Source organism: Heteronotia binoei, chromosome 21 (assembly GCF_032191835.1).
Source record: "Heteronotia binoei isolate CCM8104 ecotype False Entrance Well chromosome 21, APGP_CSIRO_Hbin_v1, whole genome shotgun sequence".
NCBI lineage: Eukaryota > Metazoa > Chordata > Lepidosauria > Squamata > Gekkonidae > Heteronotia > Heteronotia binoei.
This window is the reverse complement of record NC_083243.1, coordinates 172934609-172956782: the sequence shown is the minus strand read 5'-3', so window position 1 is coordinate 172956782 and position 22174 is coordinate 172934609. Positions and strand designations below refer to the sequence as shown.

General features: G+C 42.4%; 1 protein-coding gene across 2 annotated transcripts; it reads left to right on the top strand.

Annotated features, from left to right (window-relative positions):
- Nucleotides 1-12098: 12098 nt before the first annotated feature.
- CHURC1 (churchill domain containing 1) lies at nt 12099-21844 on the top strand. Of its 2 annotated transcripts, XM_060261371.1 has the most exons (4): nt 12099-12335; nt 13204-13339; nt 13581-13651; nt 21235-21844. In XM_060261371.1, the coding sequence occupies exons 1-4, from the start codon at nt 12297-12299 to the stop codon at nt 21325-21327; spliced, it is 339 nt and encodes a 112-aa protein (XP_060117354.1). In that variant the 5' UTR covers nt 12099-12296; the 3' UTR covers nt 21328-21844. The 2 variants fall into 2 exon arrangements, with proteins under 2 accessions (XP_060117354.1, XP_060117355.1); XM_060261372.1 differs by lacking the exon at nt 13581-13651 and having other exon boundaries at nt 12136-12335.
- The last annotated feature ends 330 nt before the right edge of the window (nt 21845-22174 follow it).

The window sequence follows — 22174 nt, the reverse complement described above, 5'->3', positions numbered from 1 at the left end:
AAGGAGGTGGAACTCTCAAGAAAGGTTCAGGAGCTGTGCTTCTGTGAGCTCTCACTGAATCTGAGGCCTGGTGGGCACGCTTAGTAAATTTGCCTTTAAATCAGGAATGTGTCATGAGCCCTGGCAAGGAGGAGCTAGAAAGGTTAACAGACCTGGAAGGGTTTCTGAATTGTCGCTCTCTCTCTCTCTGTGGGCAGTTGGATATGGTACTCTCAATAAGAACTGATATATGATTTTTAAAGGTCAAGTGAGATTTCTGGGTTATATTAAGTTGCTTTTCCTAGAACAATAGGGATATAAGAGTTAAAGGATGGAAAAATTTGAGAAGAATTTTAAGGAAGAAGGGTCTTCAAAATGTTATATAAATAAATAGTTAATTTGGATCAATTGTTAAAAAGGCAGACAGCATAATTACTTAGTAATCTGGCAGATCTGCTTTTAGTACGTTTGTTTGGAGAAACTGTACTGAGACAAATACATTACTATGTTGTATTTTTTTAGCTTGTTAAGGATGAATTTTATATGCTTATTTTAATGATCATATTGTTAAACTAACAAGTTAGTCTGTGCTTTCAATATGGTTAAGCTCAGCCAGCCAGTTTTGTGTTGAGACTGTTCTGACTTTTTTATACTTATATATGATGAAGAATTATTTAGACTTGTATTTCAAGTAATAGTATAGTAAAAAATTATAATGAAAGACAAGGATGGTAAAATATATGGAGAACTTTATACTTGCAGGTAGAAAGAATTGGGTATTTATTTGGAGGTAGAATTATAACTGATATATTTGTATTCTTCTTGGTTTCTGTTTTTCCCACTCTGTATACACCCCTTCCCCTCTTCAGTGTTTCTATGCTTGTGCTTCTTCTTTTTGTAGTTAAAAATCAATAAAAATTATAAAATAAAATTTTTAAAAGGCCAACGCCATGCTGGGAATTATTAGGAAGGAAACTGAAAACAAATCAGCCAGCATCATAATGCCCCTGTATAAATCGATGGTGCGGCCTCATTTGGAATACTGTGTGCAATTCTGGTCACCGCACCTCAAAAAGGATATTATAGCATTGGAAAAGGTCCAGAAGAGGACAACTAGAATGATTGAACAGTTGGAATACTTTCCCCATGAAGAAAGGTTAAGATGCTTGGGGCACTTTAGCTTGGAGAAACGTCGACTGCGGGGTGACATGATAGAGATCTACAAGATTATGCATGGGATGAAGAAAGTAGAGAAAGAAGTACTTTTCTCCCTTTCTCACAATACAAGAACTCATGGGCATTCAATGAAATTGCTGAGCAGTCAGGTTAAAACGGATAAAAGGAAGTACTTCTTCACCCAAAGGGTAATTAACATGTGGAATTCACTGCCGTAGGAGGTGGTGGTGGCTACAAGCATAGTCAGCTTCAAGAGGGGATTGGATAAAAATATGGAGCAGAGGTCCATCAGTGGCTATTAGCCACAGTTTATTGTTGGAACTGTCTGGGGCAGTGATGATCTGTATTCTTGGTGCTTGTGGGGGGGGGGGCAAAGTGGAAGGGCTTCTAGCCCCAATTCTGAACCTCCTGATGGCACCTGGGTTTGTTTGTTTTCTTTCTTTTTTGGCTACTGTGTGACACAGAGTATTGGACTAGATGGATCCTTGGCCTGACCAAACATGGCTTCTCTTATGTTCCTGGCTACGCTAGTGTCAAATATAATAGATTGTTTAATCTTTCAAGTTCTCATACACTCCTTAAGCAGAAGACAATATACCCAAACTGTACATTTGTATATGTTTACTTAATGTGTGAATCATGCTCTGTACATTTGGCCTAATGATCAGCATTTTCACTGAGTTATTTAACAATGTTAAGTATGTCAGATTAATACAATACTGTGACTGAGGGGAAAAGAGTCTCAATATCAAAATAAAACAAGAGTCCAGAATCAATAAAACAGATTAAAACATCTTTGAGACTGAGAAACTGTATTCCCGTACAAGGTTTTGTGACTCAGAGCTCTGATTCATGAAATCTTATACTGGAATACATTTAAGATGTCACTGGATTGCTACAGGCTAATACAGCTACCCATCCAAATACTGGTTACTGTACATGTAGCATAAGAAATAGTTAGACAATAAACTCCAGTAAATAAATAAATATGAATGATTAATAAATAAATATTAACATTTATAATCCATTTATTTATAAATTTATTATTTATAATAATACAAACTGGTTAATTAACAGGAAACAGAGTGTCACTTCTGGTGGGGAACATGGCGGTCTAACATCTTTGTTTTCTATGGAGAGGCACTGTGATGGGAAAATCCCACTTGAATATCTCCCTGGATTTAAAGGGGTATCAGCTATCAACCAATTATTCTTTATTAAGTTAGATCCTTTGATAAATCACAGAGGCGGTGGCCCTATGGTCTGCCAGAGTTAAGCAGTCTAAAGATCCAGACAACATTCTTGCTCACACCCACGGTGAAACATCCTAACTCTGACCACCTCCATCTTCTTATTCTTTGAAGGAACTATCATTACTTGGAGGAACTATCAGCTTAAGAAATCTATTGCTGTGTGACAAAACCAACAAGGATTTACTACTTACCGAGGGTGAGATATTTATCATCACCTTGATTTTTTTCTTCAAATAGAAACTGACAGAATTTTGTTTTTCTTAAGATTGGAAGAGGCTTTTAGAAAGGTTATAATGAAAGGGGAATGTTAACTGTGTGCTGATACTGGTTAATATATATTAATTTTGGTTAGTCAGGTTTGCTTTTGATCTTCATGAGAAACTCTTGCTGTTTATTGCAAAATATCTGATTGGTTCTTATACTGGAATTCATTTTGTTAATCTTTAAGATGATACTAGACTGCTCTTTCAGTCTGCTGCTACAGGCTAACACACTGCTGCTACAGGCTAACATGGTTACTATCATGGCTTTTTTTTGTAGAAGCCCAGCAGGAACTCTTTTGCATATTAGGTAACACTCCCTGACATCACCATTGTTTCACACAGGGCTTCTTTGCAGAAAAATCCCAGCAGGAACTCATTTGCCTATTAGGCCACACCCAATGATGCCAAGCCAGCCGGAACTGCGTTCCTCTAAAAAAAAAGCCCTGGTTACTATACACGTAGTATAAGAAATAGACAGTAAGCTTCAGTAAGTAAATAAATATGAATAAATACGAGCATTTATAATAAATTTATTTGTATTTTTAATTTATAATAATAAAAACTGGTTAATTAACAGGCAACAGAGAATGAGTATAAATGGGCAGTTTTCAAGAAGAAGAAGACGGCAGATTTGTACCCTGCCCTTCTCTCTGAATCAGAGTCTCAGAGCATCTTACAATCTCCTTTATCTCCTTCCCCCATAACAGATACCCTGTGAGGTGGGTGGGGCTGAGAGAGCTCTCCCAGGAGCTGCCCTTTCAAGGACAACTCCTACAAGAGCTATGGCTAACCCAAGGCCATTCCAGCATCTGCACAAAGTGTGTGATAAATTAAGTCCTTTCTAGTTGCAGACATTTTGATATGGTAAAAACCTTTATCAAAGCACTGTCACTAATGCCTGATATTTAATCTGAGAACATGGTTCATAAGAAAAATGTTATTCAAATAGTGCAGGGGTGGCCAACAATATCTCTCGATGTTTTTTGCCTCCAACTCCCATCAGCCCCAGCCATTGGCCATGCTGGCTGGGGCTGATGGGAGTTGAAGGCAAAAAATATCTGGAGAGCTACCGTTGGCCACCCCTGCAATAGTGGATGGCAGTGGTTAACTAGCTGTTATTGCAAGGGAAGCAAAAAGTTAGAATTGAATCTACAAACTGGAGCCAATTTTTGTTAATTTGATACAAACATGGACACTGAAGGCAGCAAAACAGCTTCTGTTCTAGAATCTGGTAAAGCTGATTTTTATTATTATTATTTTACCTTTTATATATTTGGTAGGTATTTATTTATAATATTTATGGTCTTCCTTTGGCATAAAACTGTCATGGAAGTTAATTTTATTGCAATTTTAGTTGCCTTGCAAGTAGAGACTGCTGCAAAGGCTGTAGTTACTCCAGACTAAACAACTGAAAATATATGATTTTTATTCAGCCCAAGTGCCCACATCTAATCGTTTTGAGATTTTGGCTAATTTTGATAATGAGGGTATTATTGAGCAGCAGGCCACACTAACACAAATGTCTGCTGACCCTCATGGCACAATTAATACGAATGCAAACTCTGAAGAATTCTCTAAATTCTACTGAAAGCAACAGTTTTGAAGTGGGCTGCAGAGAACTCTCTAACATAACACATTTAATAGCTGTAACAGTACATTTCATCTGTAGCCAATTTAAACTACTTAATAATAAAATGGACTATATTACTGAGCAGCTAACTTTTAAAAGAAGCACCTTGGAACAGGGCACCCCATCTGCCAATGAATTACAGCCAAAGGAATATGAGTAGCCTCTTTCACCGAGTAAGAACTTAACAAAATCCTACAAATTGGTTCTCACTCCAAATAAAATTTGCCTAATTATTTGCAACTACAGAGGACGATGCCCTGCATGAAATGCTATGCAACTAACTAGGAAACATTTGAAAACACTGTTTCTGAGGGAAATGAGCCAGACTGATCTACTAGAAGTGGATCTTGTGAGTAGCAACGCCCAGACTCAGAGGGTGATAGTATCATTTAATTCAACACGTATATCTCAGCTTCTATTAAGATCTAAAGGTTATCTGGCATCTAAGGGAGTCTTCCTATCCCGTATTTTTAAGAACAAGATGATATCTCCACCACTACCCACTAAGAAGTGTCCAACTCAACAGAATTATCCCCTGACTACAAAGGTTGACAACAATAATTTAAATAGGGAAGATCCAACTGTCTCAACCAACTGTCCTTTCCCATCTAATAATTTTGATGAAACTATGGACATAATAGCAGGAAATAATATTCTGGAAGATAGTATCAGAGATGACTTCCAATCACTCCAAGCCCAAGAACAACAGAATTTCCTAAAGAGACTGGATCTGTTGAGGGAAAATCTCGTATTAAAACAGACTGGATTCCAAAAGAGAATTCATGAGATCCCCAATAATCAAATAGAAATTTCACAGGACACCTTACCAAGAAATTCAGATCAGCAACAAGAATCCTGTACTCCTATAATCTCCAACCAATCTCTTCAGACCAATTTTACCTCTGACAATTTGGCCTCTAATTCTACACCATCTGGCTTTCCATCTACCAATGGGTGTATATATATCAAGACTCTCAAAAACTGCAAGACCAAATCACAGAGCTGGACTGACTATCCGAAAAGCCTCCAACTAGAGATCTTCATCTCATATCTTGGAATATTGCCGGCTGGCTGAATAAATCATGTGATCCTGATTTTATTGATTTCCTTACCCATTATGATTGCATTTTACTTCAAGAAACTTGGTCGGAATTAGAAATCAACATTCCTGGATTTCTTCCATTCAACCTTGCTGCTCATAGAAATGCCTCCAGGGGCAGATTTAAAGCTGGACTAACAATTATGATTAAAGCAAATATATGTTCCAAAATAACTTCACTTTTCCCCTCCCCTAGCACAAGCTCTATTAATTCACTTAACCATCTCTATGCTGATTCTGGTCAATGTCTATCTTCCTCCACCTGAGGACGATTTAATGGTTTCAAGTAATTGGAACAAATTATCTGATTTTATTATTTCTTTGTTTAAACATTTCCCATGTACCCCACTTCTTATAATGGGTGATATGAATGCACGGATAGGACCAAGTGTTTCCCCTTTAAGCTTTGATCACTTACCCCTTTGATCACTTTTGCTGACAAACAAATTTCTAAAGATACATTATATAATAAGGCGGGTTTACAACTTATGGAATTTTGTATTACTTATGATCTTAATATCCTAAATGGGTCACCCAGTTTTCCAAATGCAAATGAATTTACCTACTCCTCAACAAGAGGTAGTAGTGTTATCGATTATTGCCTTTGTTCCTAAGATCTACGCCCACTAGTTAGCTCTTTCTCCATTGGAATCTGCACTAAGAGTGACACTCCACATAGCCAGCAGCTATGGTTGGTCCAGCACAGCTTTGCTGCACTGGCCAATGGGCGCCCTCCCCCCACCAGCGTGGCACACTCAGCAGTCCACTGCCACAGCTGTGCCCACCCAAGCGCCCAGCAAAGGCCATAGAGGAGACCCAGCAGCTGGGTGAGGGGTGCCACAAATTTGACAGGGGGCAGAGCCCCATATGCTCCTCCACTGGCTATGGCCCTGCTGCTCAGCCCCTTGGCCTTTTGGTCCATGTGGTCCCACAACGTTCCATCTTGTCCCATATGCTCTTCAACATCTACATGAACCAATGGACAAGGTAATCAGGAGATGTGGGTTGTCACTAAAAGTAGATGACACTCAGATCCATCTTGCACTTCCAGCTGATCTCAAGGAGGCAGGGCTGCCTCTGCCTAGGACATCGGCCTTCTGGAGGTGCCAAACTGGGTGCCCCCATGTGACTTGGTGACATTATCAGTGCAGGGGGGGGGGAGCACCATAAGTCAGCCTTGCTGAGGGTGCCAGACAGACTAGGGCTGGCCCTGCAAGGAGGCTGTATAAACCCTCAGCCAGAAACTGGAGGTAGTTTTAGGGAGGATGCAGGTAATAAACTGAAGATTAATCACAAAAAGGCAGAAGTGCTGCCAGTAGGTGGAAGGCTTGACCCAGGTTTTAAAGCGTTGCCCATTCTAAACAGGGCTGCACTTCCCTTAAAGGAACAACTCCAAAGCTTAGGGTGCTCTTTGAACCAGGCCTACTGCTGGGTAAGCAGGTGGAGCTGACTTTTATCAGTTTTTACTAGTTGGCCAATTGCAATTTCTCCTGGGCAGAAAAGATCTAGCCACTGGGGTTCTTGCCCTGGTTACCTCTAGCTCTACCGGGGGACTGTCCTTGACAAGTGTTTGGAAACAGCAATTGGTAAAAAATGCTGCAGCCAGGATGTGACTGGAGTGGGTTGTAGGGACCATATCACGCCAGTTTTGGCCTATCTATACTGGTTTCCCTTTTTTTTTTTCCTGGGCACAATTCAGGGTGCCAATCTCGACCTTCAAAGCCTTACATAGTTTGGGACCAATACAATCTGAAGAATCACCTAATCCCTTAGGAACCTCCACAATCATTACGACCATATTTGAAGGCCCTGCTTCTTGTGTCCTTGCCTTCTGAAATCAGGCAGCTGGCAACCTGGTCATGGCACCAAAACTCTGGAATTCTCTCCCTAGGGATATTTATTTATTTAGTAGCCTTATATTCCGCCCCTTCCCGTAACAGGCTCAGGGCGGATCACAACGTGAACTGAACAACAATAAAAAACCTACCATTTAAATTTAAAACAATACAATAAAAATCAGCAAATCAAAACAATAGAACAATAAAACAAATAAGGTGCATCATCAGGTGGGAAGAGCACATTTCACAGAATACAGCAAGACAAAATGATGGTGATAATAAATAATAATAATAATTTTTTTATTTATACCCCGCCCTCCCCGCCAAGGCAGGCTCAGGGCGGCTAGGAAAGCACAATAGTCTGTAAAGCAAGATGTCCCAACAAGAGAGGCCAACTGATGGAATAGTTGTTGGAATAGGACACCCGCTGTCTCAACCTTACAGGCCCTATGATAGTAATTCAGGTAGGGCCCGGATCTCCATAGTTGATTCCACCAGGCAGGGGCCAGAGCCGAGAAGGCCCTGGCCCTGGATGAGGGAAAATGGACGTCCTTTGGGCCAGGAGTGGTAAGGAGGTGTTGTGTAGCAGACTGCAAGCACCTCCGGAGCGTATATGAGGAAAGGCGGTCCCTCAAGTATGTCAGTCCCAGGCTGTGTAAGTCTTTAAACGTCAGTACCAAAACCTTGAAGCGGATCCGGTACTTGATTGGTAGCCAGAATCATCTGTCCCCTTCTGTTGCCATCTTCTGCCAGCAGGTGAAGACTTTTTTGTTTTGTTTTGCATTCCCTCAATGATCCCTCCTTTCTAACCAATGTTTTTATGCATTGTATGTATTTTAACTGTTTGTATGTATTTTAACTCTTAACATTGTATGGATTAATGAGCCTCATTATAAAGTCATAGAAGTGAAGGTTCTAGAAGTCTGAATGCAGGTTGTGGAATGTTGCCATACTGAGACTCCTGGAGGCCTATAAAACACAAAGGACCTGTGTATTGGATGAATCCAGAGATGCGCCATACCTAAGAACGTAAGTATAACTTGCTGGGTCAGATCAGCGGTCCATCTTGTCCAGCATACTGTTTCACACAACAGACAACTAGTTGCCCTGGAGGGCCAAACAAACAGAGCACAGAGGCTAAAACCCTCCATGATGCTGCCTCACAATGCTGGTATTCAGAGGTTTGCTGCTTCTGTATATGGAAGCTCCTTTCAGTCATCATGGTTAACTGCCATTGACAGACCTTTCCTTTGTGAATCTTCAAACCCCATTTTAAAACTCTCTATGCTCATGTCCATAACTGCTTCCACTGGCAGTGAACACCAATTTAATAACTTATTGGGCAATCTGACATCTGACTAACAGCGATAATGGGCATTTTATATCCCCTTATTCTGTTGCTTCTACAAGCCTTACATATTTAATTTCATTAACACAGCTCTGGTTATGGCATCAGTTTCCAAATAATTCACCTACAGATTACAATCCTTCAAGAAAAGTATTGTGCTGTTATATAATTATCGAAGTAATTTCATAAGAACTCTTGAATAGATTTATCCCTAAGAAATGACCACTGTGAGTAACCAACCCCAATTCCAAGCACCTGAAAGCTTAACATCTAAGCATTTTTATCTGCCTGACTTGTGTTTGCTGTGAATGCCTTATTATGCCAAACTGGCAAACATCTTCTGAGCCTGCTTCAGCGGGGAGAGCGGGATATAAATAAAAGGTATTACTCTGTGCATCTCATCAATGCACTGGCTCTTGCTTGAGCATTGCAATTGCTCTAGGAAACGCCACTTAAAGTGACACTCAAACAACATGTGAGAGAAAGGTAATTGAAATTAAACAACCTCCTGGGACCAGACTGTTTGCTCTGATGGTGCACTTAGAATTGGTCGTTGTCATCCCTCCCCTCAATACCTTACAGTACACAAAGTAAAAGAACTGTGATATGCAACATAGTCTCTGCATACACGGGTACCACTAATGACATTTGCTTCAAACTAAGTGCGCCTGGCGTTACAGCCTAAGAGAACATGATTGGTGTAAAACAGAATACTACAAAGAATGATGAGGCCAGGCTTCTGGCTTTCTCACAGCTACCTGAGAGCCAGTTTGGTGTAGCGCTTAAGAGTGGCCCACTTTAATCCCAGAGAACCGGGTTTGATTCCCCACTCCTCCACATGCAGCCAGCTGGGTGACTTTGGGTCAGCTACAGTTCTCTCAGATTTGTTCTATCAAGAGCAGTTCTCTGAGAGCACTCTCAATGCCACCTACCTAACAGGGTGTCTTTTGTGGGGAAGGAGATTGTAAACTGCTCTGAGATTCCCAAGTGAAAGGCAGGACATAAATCCCATCTGTTACTCTCTTGTCTTCTTCTCTCTTATACTACAACTGTATGAGTATTGCCTATAACTCTGGCAGTGGCTCTCCACTATCTCATAATGATGTCTGAGTCCAGTGGCACCTTGAAGACCAGCTTATACTGTGAATAAAACTTTGTTGGTCTTCAAGGTGCCACTGGACTGAAACGTTGTCCTGCTGCTTCAGATCACACAGCTGCCCCAGCTGAATCCATCATATAGAAGTCTTGATTAGGGTTGCCAATCCCCAGGTAGGGGCAGGGGATCCCCCCTCCCCCTGGTTTGGAGACTCTCCCCCCGCTTCAGGGTCGTCAGAAAGCGAGGGGGGGGGGTGGAATGTCTGCTGGGAACTCTTATTTCCTAGGGAGATTTATTCCCATAGAAAATGGAGAATTGATCCGCGGGTATCTGGGGCTATGGGGGGGCTGTTTTTTGAGGTAGATGCACCAAATTTTCAGTATAGCATCTAGTGCCTCTCCCCAAAATACCCCCCAAGTTTCAAAAAGATTGGACCAGGGGGTCCAATTCTATGAGCCCCAAAAGAAGGTGCCCCTATCCTTCATTATTTCCTATGGAAGGAAGGCATTGAAAAGGTGTGCCGTCCCTTTAAATGTGATGGCCAGAACTCCCTTTGGAGTTCAATTATGCTTGTCACAGCCTTGATCTTGGCTCCGCCCCTAATGTCTCCTGTCTCCACCCCCAAAGTCCCCAGATATTTCTTAAACTGGACTCGGCAACCCTAGTCTTGATCCTTATTTTATTTTGACTATTGGAGAGAGTGAGGAGCAGTGAACCTTGACCATTCTGCATGCACGTCTTCTCCCTTCCTCTAATGTTCACCCATGTTCAACACGCTCCGCTTTACAGATCCGCATCCCTGTCTTCTCAACTCCGCGCACCTGCAAGCCTTCTCTGCGCAGCAGGCCATATCCAGAGGACGTCTGGGGTCGGACAACGACATAGGCTTCCCAATCCCCAGGTCCCAGAGGGGGATCCCCCGTTTTTACAGGCTTCCCCCCTCCCCCAGCCAGCTGGCCGGCGGGGGAAGCCCCGCCCCCAGAGCCATCATGCACCTCTATAAACGATTCCCATAGGGAATGATGGGGAATTGATCCACAGGTATCGGGGGCTCTGGGGGGGGGGCTGTTTTTTGAGATAGAGGCACCAAATTTTCAGTATAGCATCTAGTGCCTCTCCCCAGAATACCTCCCAAGTTTCAAAAAGATTGGACCAGGGGGACCAATTCTATGAGCCCCAAAAGAAGATGCCCCTATCCTTCATTATTTCCTATGGAAGGAAGGCATTTAAAAATTTGTGCAGTCCCTTTAAATGTGATGGCCAGAACTCTCTTGAAGTTCAATTATGCTTGTCACACCCTTGCTCTTGGCTCCGCCCCATGTCTCCTGGCTCCACCCCCAAAGACTCCTGGCTCCACCCCCAAAGTCCACAGATATTTCTTAAATTGGACTTGGCAACCCTACATTGAAAAGGTGTGCCGTCCCTTTCAATGTGATGGCCAGAACTCTCTTGAAGTTCAATTATGCTTGTCACACCCTTGCTCTCGGCTCCGCCCCCATGTCTCCTGGCTCCACCCCCAAAGTCCACAGATATTTCTTAAATTGGACTTGGCAACCCTACATTGAAAAGGTGTGCCGTCCCTTTCAATGTGATGGCCAGAACTCTCTTGAAGTTCAATTATGCTTGTCACACCCTTGCTCTCGGCTCCGCCCCCATGTCTCCTGGCTCCACCCCCAAAAACTCCTGGCTCCACCCCCAAAGTCCACAGATATTTCTTAAATTGGACTTGGCAACCCTACATTGAAAAGGTGTGCCGTCCCTTTCAATGTGATGGCCAGAACTCTCTTGAAGTTCAATTATGCTTGTCACACCCTTGCTCCTGGCTCCGCCCCAATGTCTCCTGGCTCCACCCCCAAAGTCCCCAGATATTTCTTAAATTGGACTTGGCAACCCTACATTGAAAAGGTGTGCCGTCCCTTTCAATGTGATGGCCAGAACTCTCTTGAAGTTCAATTATGCTTGTCACACCCTTGCTCCTGGCTCCGCCCCAATGTCTCCTGGCTCCACCCCCAAAGTCCCCAGATATTTCTTAAATTGGACTTGGCAACCCTACATTGAAAAGGTGTGCCGTCCCTTTCAATGTGATGGCCAGAACTCTCTTGAAGTTCAATTATGCTTGTCACACCCTTGCTCTCAGCTCCGCCCCAATGTCTCCTGGCTCCACCCCCAAAAACTCCTGGCTCCACCCCCAAAGTCCACAGATATTTCTTAAATTGGACTTGGCAACCCTACATTGAAAAGGTGCGCCGTCCCTTTCAATGTGATGGCCAGAACTCTCTTGAAGTTCAATTATGCTTGTCACACCCTTGCTCTCGGCTCCGCCCCAATGTCTCCTGGCTCCACCCCCAATGTCTCCTGGCTCCACCCCCAAAGTCCCCAGATATTTCTTAAATTGGACTTGGCAACCCTACAACGGCGCCATTTGAGGGTCTAACAGTAATACCAGCGATTTGAAAAAGCCGCGAAGGTGGAATGAAGCCCTCTTCTTTCTCCGCGTCTTCTCAAAGCGCCGTGACAGCTTTTGCCGTTGGGTTGAGGAAATCTCGTTCCTTTCTCGTCCTCCCGCGCGAGTGTGACGTCACGGAGGCTCCTAGGAAGTCTCAGAGGAGGCAACATGTGCGGGGGCTGCGTGAAGACGAAGTACCCTTCTCGGGTAAGAAGGCCTAATAGCTGTTCTCGCAGGAGCACGTTGTCGTCGTCGTTCCCTCCCCTGCCCCGTCAGGCTGGTTCTAGTGACTCTGTTGGGTGCTCTGGGTCAATAAGCAACGCCCCCCCCCCCCCCCCTCAATACTTCCCTTTCTAAATTTGGCTCCTTGGTAGTGTTTTAAACTGTTTCAGATCGGCTATCGAACTACTTAATCAGTGTAGGGGAGTTGTGCATAGCCTCAAGAATGGAAAGATAAAAATAAGTGTACTGGATTGGGGTGACCCTCATTTCTTGCCAATAGAGCACAGTCGGTTGGCCTTGTGTGATGTATCCCTGTGAAATGCAGAGTTTATATTTAGATGCTAAATTGATTTGCTCATAGCAGGGACATTGATTCACTCGCCCTTCTTAGCAGGTAATGTGTTTGTGGTCGTTATGGGATACCGAAGAAATGGATAAATAGCCCTAGAATCAGGGTTTGCAAATTGCAGACTAATTTTAAGTAAATATGATAGCCGTTGCCTTTTGTAAGTAGTATTTTAACTCGGATTTTGTTATTTTATAGTTGTGTGCAGATAAATTGTAGCTGCCTTTAGTCATTATTAAGTTGGAAAGGTGTCATATTTGTAAATTTAAATTTTTAAAAAACAAGCCTGTTAGGTAAGCTAGTATTATTTTACAGGGAAGTTGGCACAGGTTGTAGCTAAGATATGATAACTACCCTAAGAAAAAGCATTGTGTTTTCATGGCTGGTCTGAAATTTAAACTGAGTTTAAGCTCATGCTTTTAACAAGTTTTACACCAGCTCTTAATGACTTTATTCTATGAAAAGGGTATTGTTAACAAAACATCTTCCATTTTCTGAATATTTTAGGGTAACATCTGCTTGGACAATGGGTCTTATTTGCTGAACTATCTGGGTTGCATTGAATGTAAAAAGAGGGATTTTGTGATGGTAACAAATAGGACATCAGAAGAAGAGGATGGAGAGGACATTATCACTTATGATCGTAAGGAGACTAAATTCTTTTGTTGATTAGAGGAGGAGCAATGGATGGTAAACCAAAAGGAGATGGTTGGGTAAGAGCATCTCTGGGGAGCAGATCTCCCAAGCATCTTCCTTTGGGCTACTAGCATTTTGAATCTGTGAATAACTTTTGAAAGCACAAATTTGACTAGTATTATGATTATACTCATGATACTGCTTTCCACGTTTGATGGCCTTTATAAATCTCTTGCTTTTTGTTTCAGATGTGTGTAAGACCTGTCACCATGTGATAGCCAAACATGAGTATTCTTTCAGTGTAGTGGACGATTACCAGGTAGTGACCTCTTGCAGCATTTTTAAAGTGTCTTATTAATAATGTGCATTGAAAATGTTAGTAGCTGTAGCATTAAATTCCCATGTCTTTGAAAGCATCTGCAGGCTGTGTGTGCATATTTCATCTCACCTTTGAGTGACTGTATGAATGTAGCCTCCATGTGACATGTTGTAGCTGCTATGCTACTTAAAACTCAGGGCTCAGCATAGTAAAGGCGAATGTGTCTTATTTGACTTCATTTATATCCCACCTTTCTCCCCAGAGCAGATCCAGAGCAGCTTACATTATTCTCTTCCCCAGAGCTTTTTTTGTAGAAAAACCCCAGCAGGAATTCATTAGTATGCAAGGCCACACCTCTGACCACCATAATTTACATACTAGGCCACACCGCTGACATCACCATAATTTGCATATTAGGCCACACCTCTGACATCACCTTAATTTGCATTCTAGACCACACCTCTGACATCACCAAAAGTGCTATAATATCGTTTTTGAACTGTGTACAGTTCTGGTCACCACACCTCAAAAAAGATATTCTAACATTGGAAAAAGTCCACAAATATATAGCCATACATTTATAGCCGTACACATCCATCCCAGAAAAAAAAATCAAATTTCAACAACACTGCTCTATCACAAGAGCCAGCATGGTGTAGTGCTTAAAGAAAGAAAGAAAAAAAGAAAAATAAAGCAAATAGGGGAAAAGACTGACTGACAGAAAGAGAGAGAGAGAGAGAGGGAGGGAGAATAAAAGGAGCTTCAGAAAGCTACAATTTTGAATAAAGAAGCAAGCCTCTTTAAAGAGGTAAAACCCTTTATTCCACAACCATTTTGCATTGGGCTGCCAACTCTCAGTTGGGAAATTCCTGTCAATTTGGGGATGGAACCTGGGGAGGTACTTTTGGCACGATGGGTCACAAGTTGTATGGGCCTGGTTGATACTGTGCAGTTTGTAGTATACAGTTATGTCTACTGGATACCTGGAAAGAATAGAGGTAGGGACAGGGCATCTCTGATTTCTTGAGAGGATGATCAACATCTCTAGCCCTAGTGGAACTCCATCTAACAACATGTATGGGAACAGACACACATGGAGAGAAATGAAAACAGACCTTTCCCTGTACAGCAGCACAACCAGAGGTTTTGGCTTTGGCTCTCTGACTTATGTGAACCAATGGAGTTGCAGCTTTCAAAGCACTGCAGGCTAAGCTAACATTCAAAGTGTATTCTCCACAAACTAGTCGGCATGCATACCACCCATCTATCTCTGCCAGATGCAGAAAATAGATACTCATAAACTGCTTTACAGTTAAAAAATAGTCAGCTCAAGCAAGTGAGCCACACTACATGTTGTGCTGCCTGGTGAGGGTGGAAAAATCAAGGTATAAAATCCTTGGACCTGGGTATAAAATCCTTTCCCAACCTGAAATACGGGAATGTACACCAGGAGGAAGAAGCAAAAATTAGGAGTGCCATCCTAAGCAGAATTACATCCTTCTAAGCCCTCTGGCTCTGTTAGGATGGCACTGTAATTCACTGAACCATCCCAAGGTTAATGCACTGCAGCAGACATCCAGGCTTTAGTATGCCATCTCTTTTGCCTTAGAAAAATGGGACAAGGATACCAAAAAGCAAAAAAGGTTCCTGCTCCTAAGAGGTCAAAGATTAAAATACCCTTGCATGCAGCAAATGGGTGACTGCCTTTTTAAACACATTTATTTGCTGTTTGTATTTCATTTGCCTCTCTCCCAATCACAAGCATTTAAACAACTGTTGCAACATTGCTCCAAAGACTGGGTTGCTGAAGGTGTATTGCTGCATATATTAGCTACTAGTTGCCAGCAGCTACCACAAAAAGTTGGGCAAGAGTTGGCAGTTGTCACCAGGTAGCATTCGCTGATCAATACAGAGCTCTAACAACTTCACATTGTGTGTGAGAAAGAGAGATGCTGCCCGGCGTGTCCTCCAGCTCCCGCACAGACCTCCTCCCCACCTCCCTCCCCTCCCCTGTTGGCCAAAAGAGTTGACGAGGATCCCAAACAAACTATCTTCCTTGCTGCCTCTTCACTTCATAGAATCAGAGTTAGAAGGAACCTCCAGGGTCATCTAGTCCAACCCCCTGCTTAATGCAGGAAATTCAGCAAACGGCTGCTTATAGCATAGCCTCTACCACAGTTAAGCATGAAAGGACTTGATAGCTCAAAAAAAAAAAGGCCAGTGAGCAGACTGGTAACCTGAAGTATACTGCCCTAGATATCCAGCCTCTATTCTCAGTTGCTGTGGCTAAAGGCAGCTGATAGACCCATTTCCTCCACAATTGAGTCCAGCCATTTTAAAAGCCAGGTGGTTATCCCATTGCAATTATTTGTTTCGTTTTGGAAGCAAGGTAAAATTTGCAAAGCCAGACTGACTCCCTTCCCTTAACACACACACCCCACACACACACAGAGAAAATAGATTTGTTTAGGTATTCTCCCACCCCCACCCCACCCATTATTGGAGCAGAATAATATCACAATGCTGCACAGATCTAAGGCCATACTTGTGATCCCAGCCACAGCATCACAGCATAGGGTTGCCAAGTCCAACTCAGAAAATACCTGGGGACTTTGAGGGTGGAGCCAGGAGACTTTGGGGGGTGTGGTGTGAAACTAGATTTTCCTATTCCCTAAAATATATAGAAATACAGCAGTGCAGTTCCCCTGAATAGTCTTCATTTCCTTGTCTCTCCCTCCTCCTAGCAATTCCAGTAAATAAAAGTGAACCCACACTAACAATGCAGCCAAAACACTTGCAAGCACTTTTGTGATCTCACTGGGGCTTTATGCCACAGGAGCTGTTGTATTTCTAACCAACTTCTTCAGAGGAATACAAGCAAAAGAAGAGAGAGGTGGAGTTTTCCTTCACCCCCATAAACAGGTTTCTATACAAAGACGTTTGAAATGAATACAAAATAAGCACAAGGGAGTGCTCTCTCTCTCTCTCTCTCTCTCTTTTTTACTGGTTCTCTGAAGTAAACTATGTGTGTGTAACAGGCCTGTGTTGCTGGCATGAAAAATTAGTAGCTTTGTTGCTCCCTGTGAACAACAGAGGTAGATACGGGGCTTTTGCAGTTGATAGCGAAGCAGTTACTTCCTATTGGTCACACAATACATTTTAAGGAATTTGATGCTGGTTAAAAACACTACATGCTTGTCTGCCCCTTTAAACTGTGAAGGATTGTATTTGTTACAGCAGTTCTGTATATATTAGAACTAAGCTAAAGTGAATTTATGAAGGTCGTGGCCACAAGTATCATGGTGGAGCTTTGTCTTAAATGTAGCAGTGTTGAGTTGTATATCTTGAGGGACTGGCCAATTTTCTTTACCATTCTGAGACCGCATCTAGGATATAGAATTCTATGTGTGTGAGTATAGTTCAGTTTTCTTATGGTGCTCTGAAGTTCCCGAGTACTTCTGTGCAGAACTCGCTCTCAGCCTAACGTGCCTTACAGGTTTGTTGTAAAAGAAATGGGAAGTATAAAGCTTCATGTACACAGAAAAGAGCAATAGACAGAATTCCAACTTATGCAAAGGATTTTGCATACTATGCTCCCAAGCACTTTACTTTCTTGCCCTGATCTGGCTTGTGGAGTCACCAGTCAATCCAGTAGATACTTCTGTAAGAGCTGGGCATTGTGGTTCACGCAGTGAAACTAGTGGTTATTGAAAAGAACAAAGGAACGCGCAGCCTGTTCTCTGCCAGTGCCTCTGCCCTGGGTGGCTAACCAGCATTGTCAGATTGTGCTCCAGTCAGTTCTTGAGCACAAACAAGCTTTCTTGCTGCTGTTCACTTACCCATAAGGCCTGTGGGTCCTGCAGAACCTACTTTCTCCAAGGATGTGAATATAAAAGGGACTAAATATTATCTAGCCTTGATGCCAGCTACGTGCTCTACGAGGCCCTAGCTTTGCTTTAGTCTCTCTAAGCTTCTGTAATATAATGTAAAGTAATAGCTAGTTATAAACGTTTCATACTCTTCAAACCGTGGAAGTGGTAATAAATTTACTGCTGCTGTAATTTTGCCTTTATGGCATTGGTCAGCAGGGTTGTATTATTTTGGGTAATTATGTTGAGATGTCATTTGTCCTTAATGTGTGCAAATAGGGGGAATGCAAGCAAAGTTCCTATCCTGCCTTCTGTGTGTGGCAGAAACTAGTATACGTCACAGTGTTGTTTCTTAGGCTCTTTGCTTTTGTTTCTTTTTCCTTTCCTTCTATTTCTTTAGAAGCTCTTTGATTTACGAATCTTGAGCAGCAGAAAAATGTCTTGCTCTTCATTTTTTGGACACAAGGTGTGGAGAAACGCCATCCTAGGCTTGGGTTATCTGTGAGTTGTCAGGAAGAGGCTGTCAGACTCAACGTTTTTGGGCCTAGTCTCTTCCTCTGGCCCCCTCCCCTCCTGTCTGGAAGCAGCACTTCTGAGGAGGCCTCCTAGAGAGACAGGAAGTCTTTTAGGCTGGTCTCCCCAGAAGGCTGCAGGAGGGAAAACCAGTTCCTGGGTGGGAACTGGGTTTTATATTAGAGGTTTTTGGAGGGAAGCTGACAGTCAAGTTTGATTTGAGTCTTGGAGACTGCTGAGTCGATTCTGAATGGTATGGTGAGGGCCAGTTGTATAGTAGGGAGAGAAGGAGCGTTTTTCCCTATTTTAATTTATGTCTTCTGTTCACAATTTTATGATGCCTGTATACAGTTATAAATTTTAAATAAATATTTTGTCTGGTAAAATAAATATTTTTAAAAAGGTAGTCTCTCTGTACCACATAGGTTCCCCAACCGCCTTAGACCACGCTACTGCAAGAGGGGAGTCCAGGGAAGGGGGGAAGGTATACAGTTGGTAAGGTGCCAATCCTCCAGGGGTCTCCCAAAGAAGGACTTTGGTCTCTGTCATAACCAGGTGCGGGGTTGGCAGAGGACCTTGAGGCCAGGCCTCAGAACTGGCAAGGGGGATTGGGAGTCCTGTTCCTCTCGGTGAGGAACCCCTAAATTTAACAGGTGGTGGCAGGGTGCCCTAGTGGTGGGAAGAGACTGATCAAGAGAGAGATCTTGGGGTCATGATAGATAACTCACTGAAAGTGTCAAGACAGTGTGCGTTTGCAATAAAAAAGGCCAATGCCATGCTGGGAATTATTAGGAAGGGAATTGAAAACAAATCAGCCAGTATCATAATGCCCCTGTATAAATCGATGGTGCGGTCTCATTTGGAGTACTGTGTGCAGTTTTGGTCGCCGCACCTCAAAAAGGATATTATAGCTTTAGAGAAGGTGCAGAGAAGGGCAACTAGAATGATTAAAGGGCTGGAGCACTTTCCCTATGAAGAAAGGTTGAAACGCTTGGGACTCTTTAGCTTGGAGAAACGTCGACTGCGGGGTGACATGATAGAGGTTTACAAGATAATGCATGGAATGGAGAAAGTAGAGAAAGAAGTACTTTTCTCCCTTTCTCACAATACAAGAACTCGTGGGCATTCGATGAAATTGCTGAGCAGACAGGTTAAGACGGATAAAAGGAAGTACTTCTTCACCCAAAGGGTGATTAACATGTGGAATTCACTGCCACAGGAGGTGGTGGCGGCCACAAGTATAGCCACCTTCAAGAGGGGTTTAGATAAAAATATGGAGCACAGGTCCATCAGTGGCTATTAGCCACAGTGTATGGAGCACAGGTCCATCAGTGGCTATTAGCCACAGTGTATGGAGCACAGGTCCATCAGTGGCTATTAGCCACAGTGTATGTGTGTATATAACATTTTTTGCCACTGTGTGACACAGAGTGTTGGACTTGATGGGCCGTTGGCCTGATCCAACATGGCTTCTCTTATGTTCTTATGTTCTTATGTTCTAAGAGGATAAGCTCCCTTCAGGAGTTGGCAGGACCGGGTCTGAAGGCAGAATCGGGCCGGTTCCGCCACACAAGGGATAATAGGACTGAGGCATTGCCAAAGTAATCTTGTGATTATTATTTCTAAGCAATGGCGTTGCTGTGGCTCAGTGATAGAGCATTTCCTTGGCATGCAAAGGTCTCAGTTAAAAGGGCCAGTCAGTAGGCCATGTGAAAGACCAGTCAAGAGCACTCTGAAAGTTGTTAGGAATTTTAGGCAGTCTGTTCACAATTTCTTAATCTTTTCATAGTATAGATTTCTTTGATTTATAATTCGGATTGAAAAAGAAAAGGAGGTGGTAGAGTAAACAGTGTCCTGTAATTTGGCAGCAATGCAGGGGGTTGGAATTGGCTCTAAATGTCTTTATTTTCTGTATTTGTGTACTACTTCTCTGTTGTTGTATTCAAAGTGGTTTACAAATCAAAATAACTGTGAATAATATTTACAGCATAAGAGGACATAGGACAATATATGAGGTTAGGAAGCAACAGTTAGATAACAAATTCATGTAAAACGTTTTGTTATCCCTGTATATCTAATAGTGATTGGTGGTCATCCTACACGGCTTAAAACAAAATCTGCAAGCCGGCACCACCCAGGCATGTGTTTCTGCAACCCTGCAGTAGGCCCCTCCCCCAGTAACTTGTCACATGTGCCCAGGAAGAAGAAAAACATGCAAAAAGATTGAAAAGTGGGGAATACGCAACCAGTGTCCTCCTCTTTTCCCTTCTAATAGTAAAGTGGTGTCCTTTGCCTATAATGAAAGCAGGAAAACTAGGACTGTGGGAGTTTGTGTGTACTCTGTGTGGGAACCACCCAGATATGCAGAAAATGTTAATTTGCAAATTAAGCAAACAAATGTTCCTCTCTCCTGATAAAAGCCTGATGGGTACTCAAATACAGGATTTCTCAGTAGAGGCTTTTTAGATGCTACTGATCATCAGATTTTCAGGAATCAAGTAATGAGAAGCCATGTGGGTGGGCATGTAGGGGAAGCCTACTTCCTCCCTGCAGCCAAGGCTTTGTGATTTTAAGCATCCATACTTGGAAATAATTCATGCAGGAAATCAGTGCAATTAATTTTAAGTAAAGAGGGTTTAAGATCACAGGACCACAATTTGAGGACCTCTGCTTTCAAAAGAGGATTCTCTGCTGGTAAGCTGTCGCAGTTCTAAACATTGCTCAGACACTTAAGACCTTTTAATTGAGTAATAAGGCTAGAAACTTGCTCATTATATGAAAGAGCCATGACATTCTTGAGGGGCTGAATTCCACACCCACCACCTTGTTCTTGGTGTGTCAGTAGACTAGACATCCTTGTTTTTCAACCACAAGCATGAGTGAAAGATAACTGGCTGAAGTCCCTTATATATAGGAAACAAGACCCATCTTGGACAGATGAACATACTAACATTTATTCCGTATTAAAGGTAAAGATAGCTAAGCATCTTGCCAAGTCTTAGAATTCAGTGGACAGCTAGAGATTTTGCATTGTAGCTTTTAGCTAGGTGCATTTAGTTTTGTCGGCCATGTAGCCAGGGCTGTGGGTACATTAACTGCACATGTAACATGCTGTGGGGTTTACAGCATATTGCAGCAAAGAAAGTATGTATATCTCCTCCCACACAATGTGAATATATTTTGTTTTCTTTTTTGTTTCAGGAGTATACCATGCTGTGTCTGCTTTGTGGCAAAGCAGAAGATTCTATCAGTGTCTTGCCTGATGATCCTCATCTGATGACTCCATTATTCTGAAGCTTTTTTAAAAAAAATAATTTTAAAACATTGGGGAAGAATGTAATTGAACACTCCATGTTTAGAGTGAAGTGACACAACCCACCCACCAAGATTTTCAGGCTAAAACTTAAGTATTGACTTCATTTATATCTAACATTTCTCCCCAATGGAAGAACCCGAAGTGACTTTCATCATTTGAACCTGGGTCTCCCAGATCTATGCTCACCTGTCCATTTGTATATTGTTCCCTGAACTTGCTAGTGGCTTGAAAGATAGCTGACAAAAGCAGTTAACTATAGGACCTTATTGTTTCTTTTTGTGACAGTGCTCTCTGTCCAGTGTCTTAGCAAAGGAGAGTATCCGTATTGTTTTACAATTGGCTTATTCACAAATGACAGCAGTGAGAGCTAATGAAAAAGACCCTCAGGAAGGAAATGGGTGAGATTCTGTGTTGTTTAGCCACAGGGAAGATCCTGACTAACATGGGGTTTTTAATGAATTGCAACTATATAATTAAAATCTTGTCGTGACCCTATTTGACCTAGCAGCTTTCTAGGATTCAGTCATAGTACCAGTTTGTGTGGACATGACAGTTTCTGATTAGGAGATCATTTGCCATTGAATGACGTTGGCATAGACTGTGTCAGGTGCAAAACCAAGGGTAGTGTGAACTTTCATCCTTCCAAGAATGAAGTCATGTTATCCTAACCAGTAGGCCACTGTAAAAAAACACACAGTGAAGTATGGTACTGTGCCATCATATGACTTCTTTCTTGCAACCGAGTAGAGGAAGGGGAGTACTTAGTTGCCTCTTGTTTTAGGAAAAGAGAATCAAGAACTGAACAGCCGCTGTGATATGCTAGTA

Bases quoted from the DNA above. Each gene is read 5' to 3' on its own strand.
- CHURC1 (XM_060261371.1), top strand. From the start codon at position 12,297: ATGTGCGGGGGCTGCGTGAAGACGAAGTACCCTTCTCGG. The intron at 12,336-13,203 runs GTAAGAAGGCCT...TGAATATTTTAG, and splicing joins AGACGAAGTACCCTTCTCGG to GGTAACATCTGCTTGGACAA. The intron at 13,652-21,234 runs GTAGTGACCTCT...TTTTTGTTTCAG, and splicing joins GTGTAGTGGACGATTACCAG to GAGTATACCATGCTGTGTCT.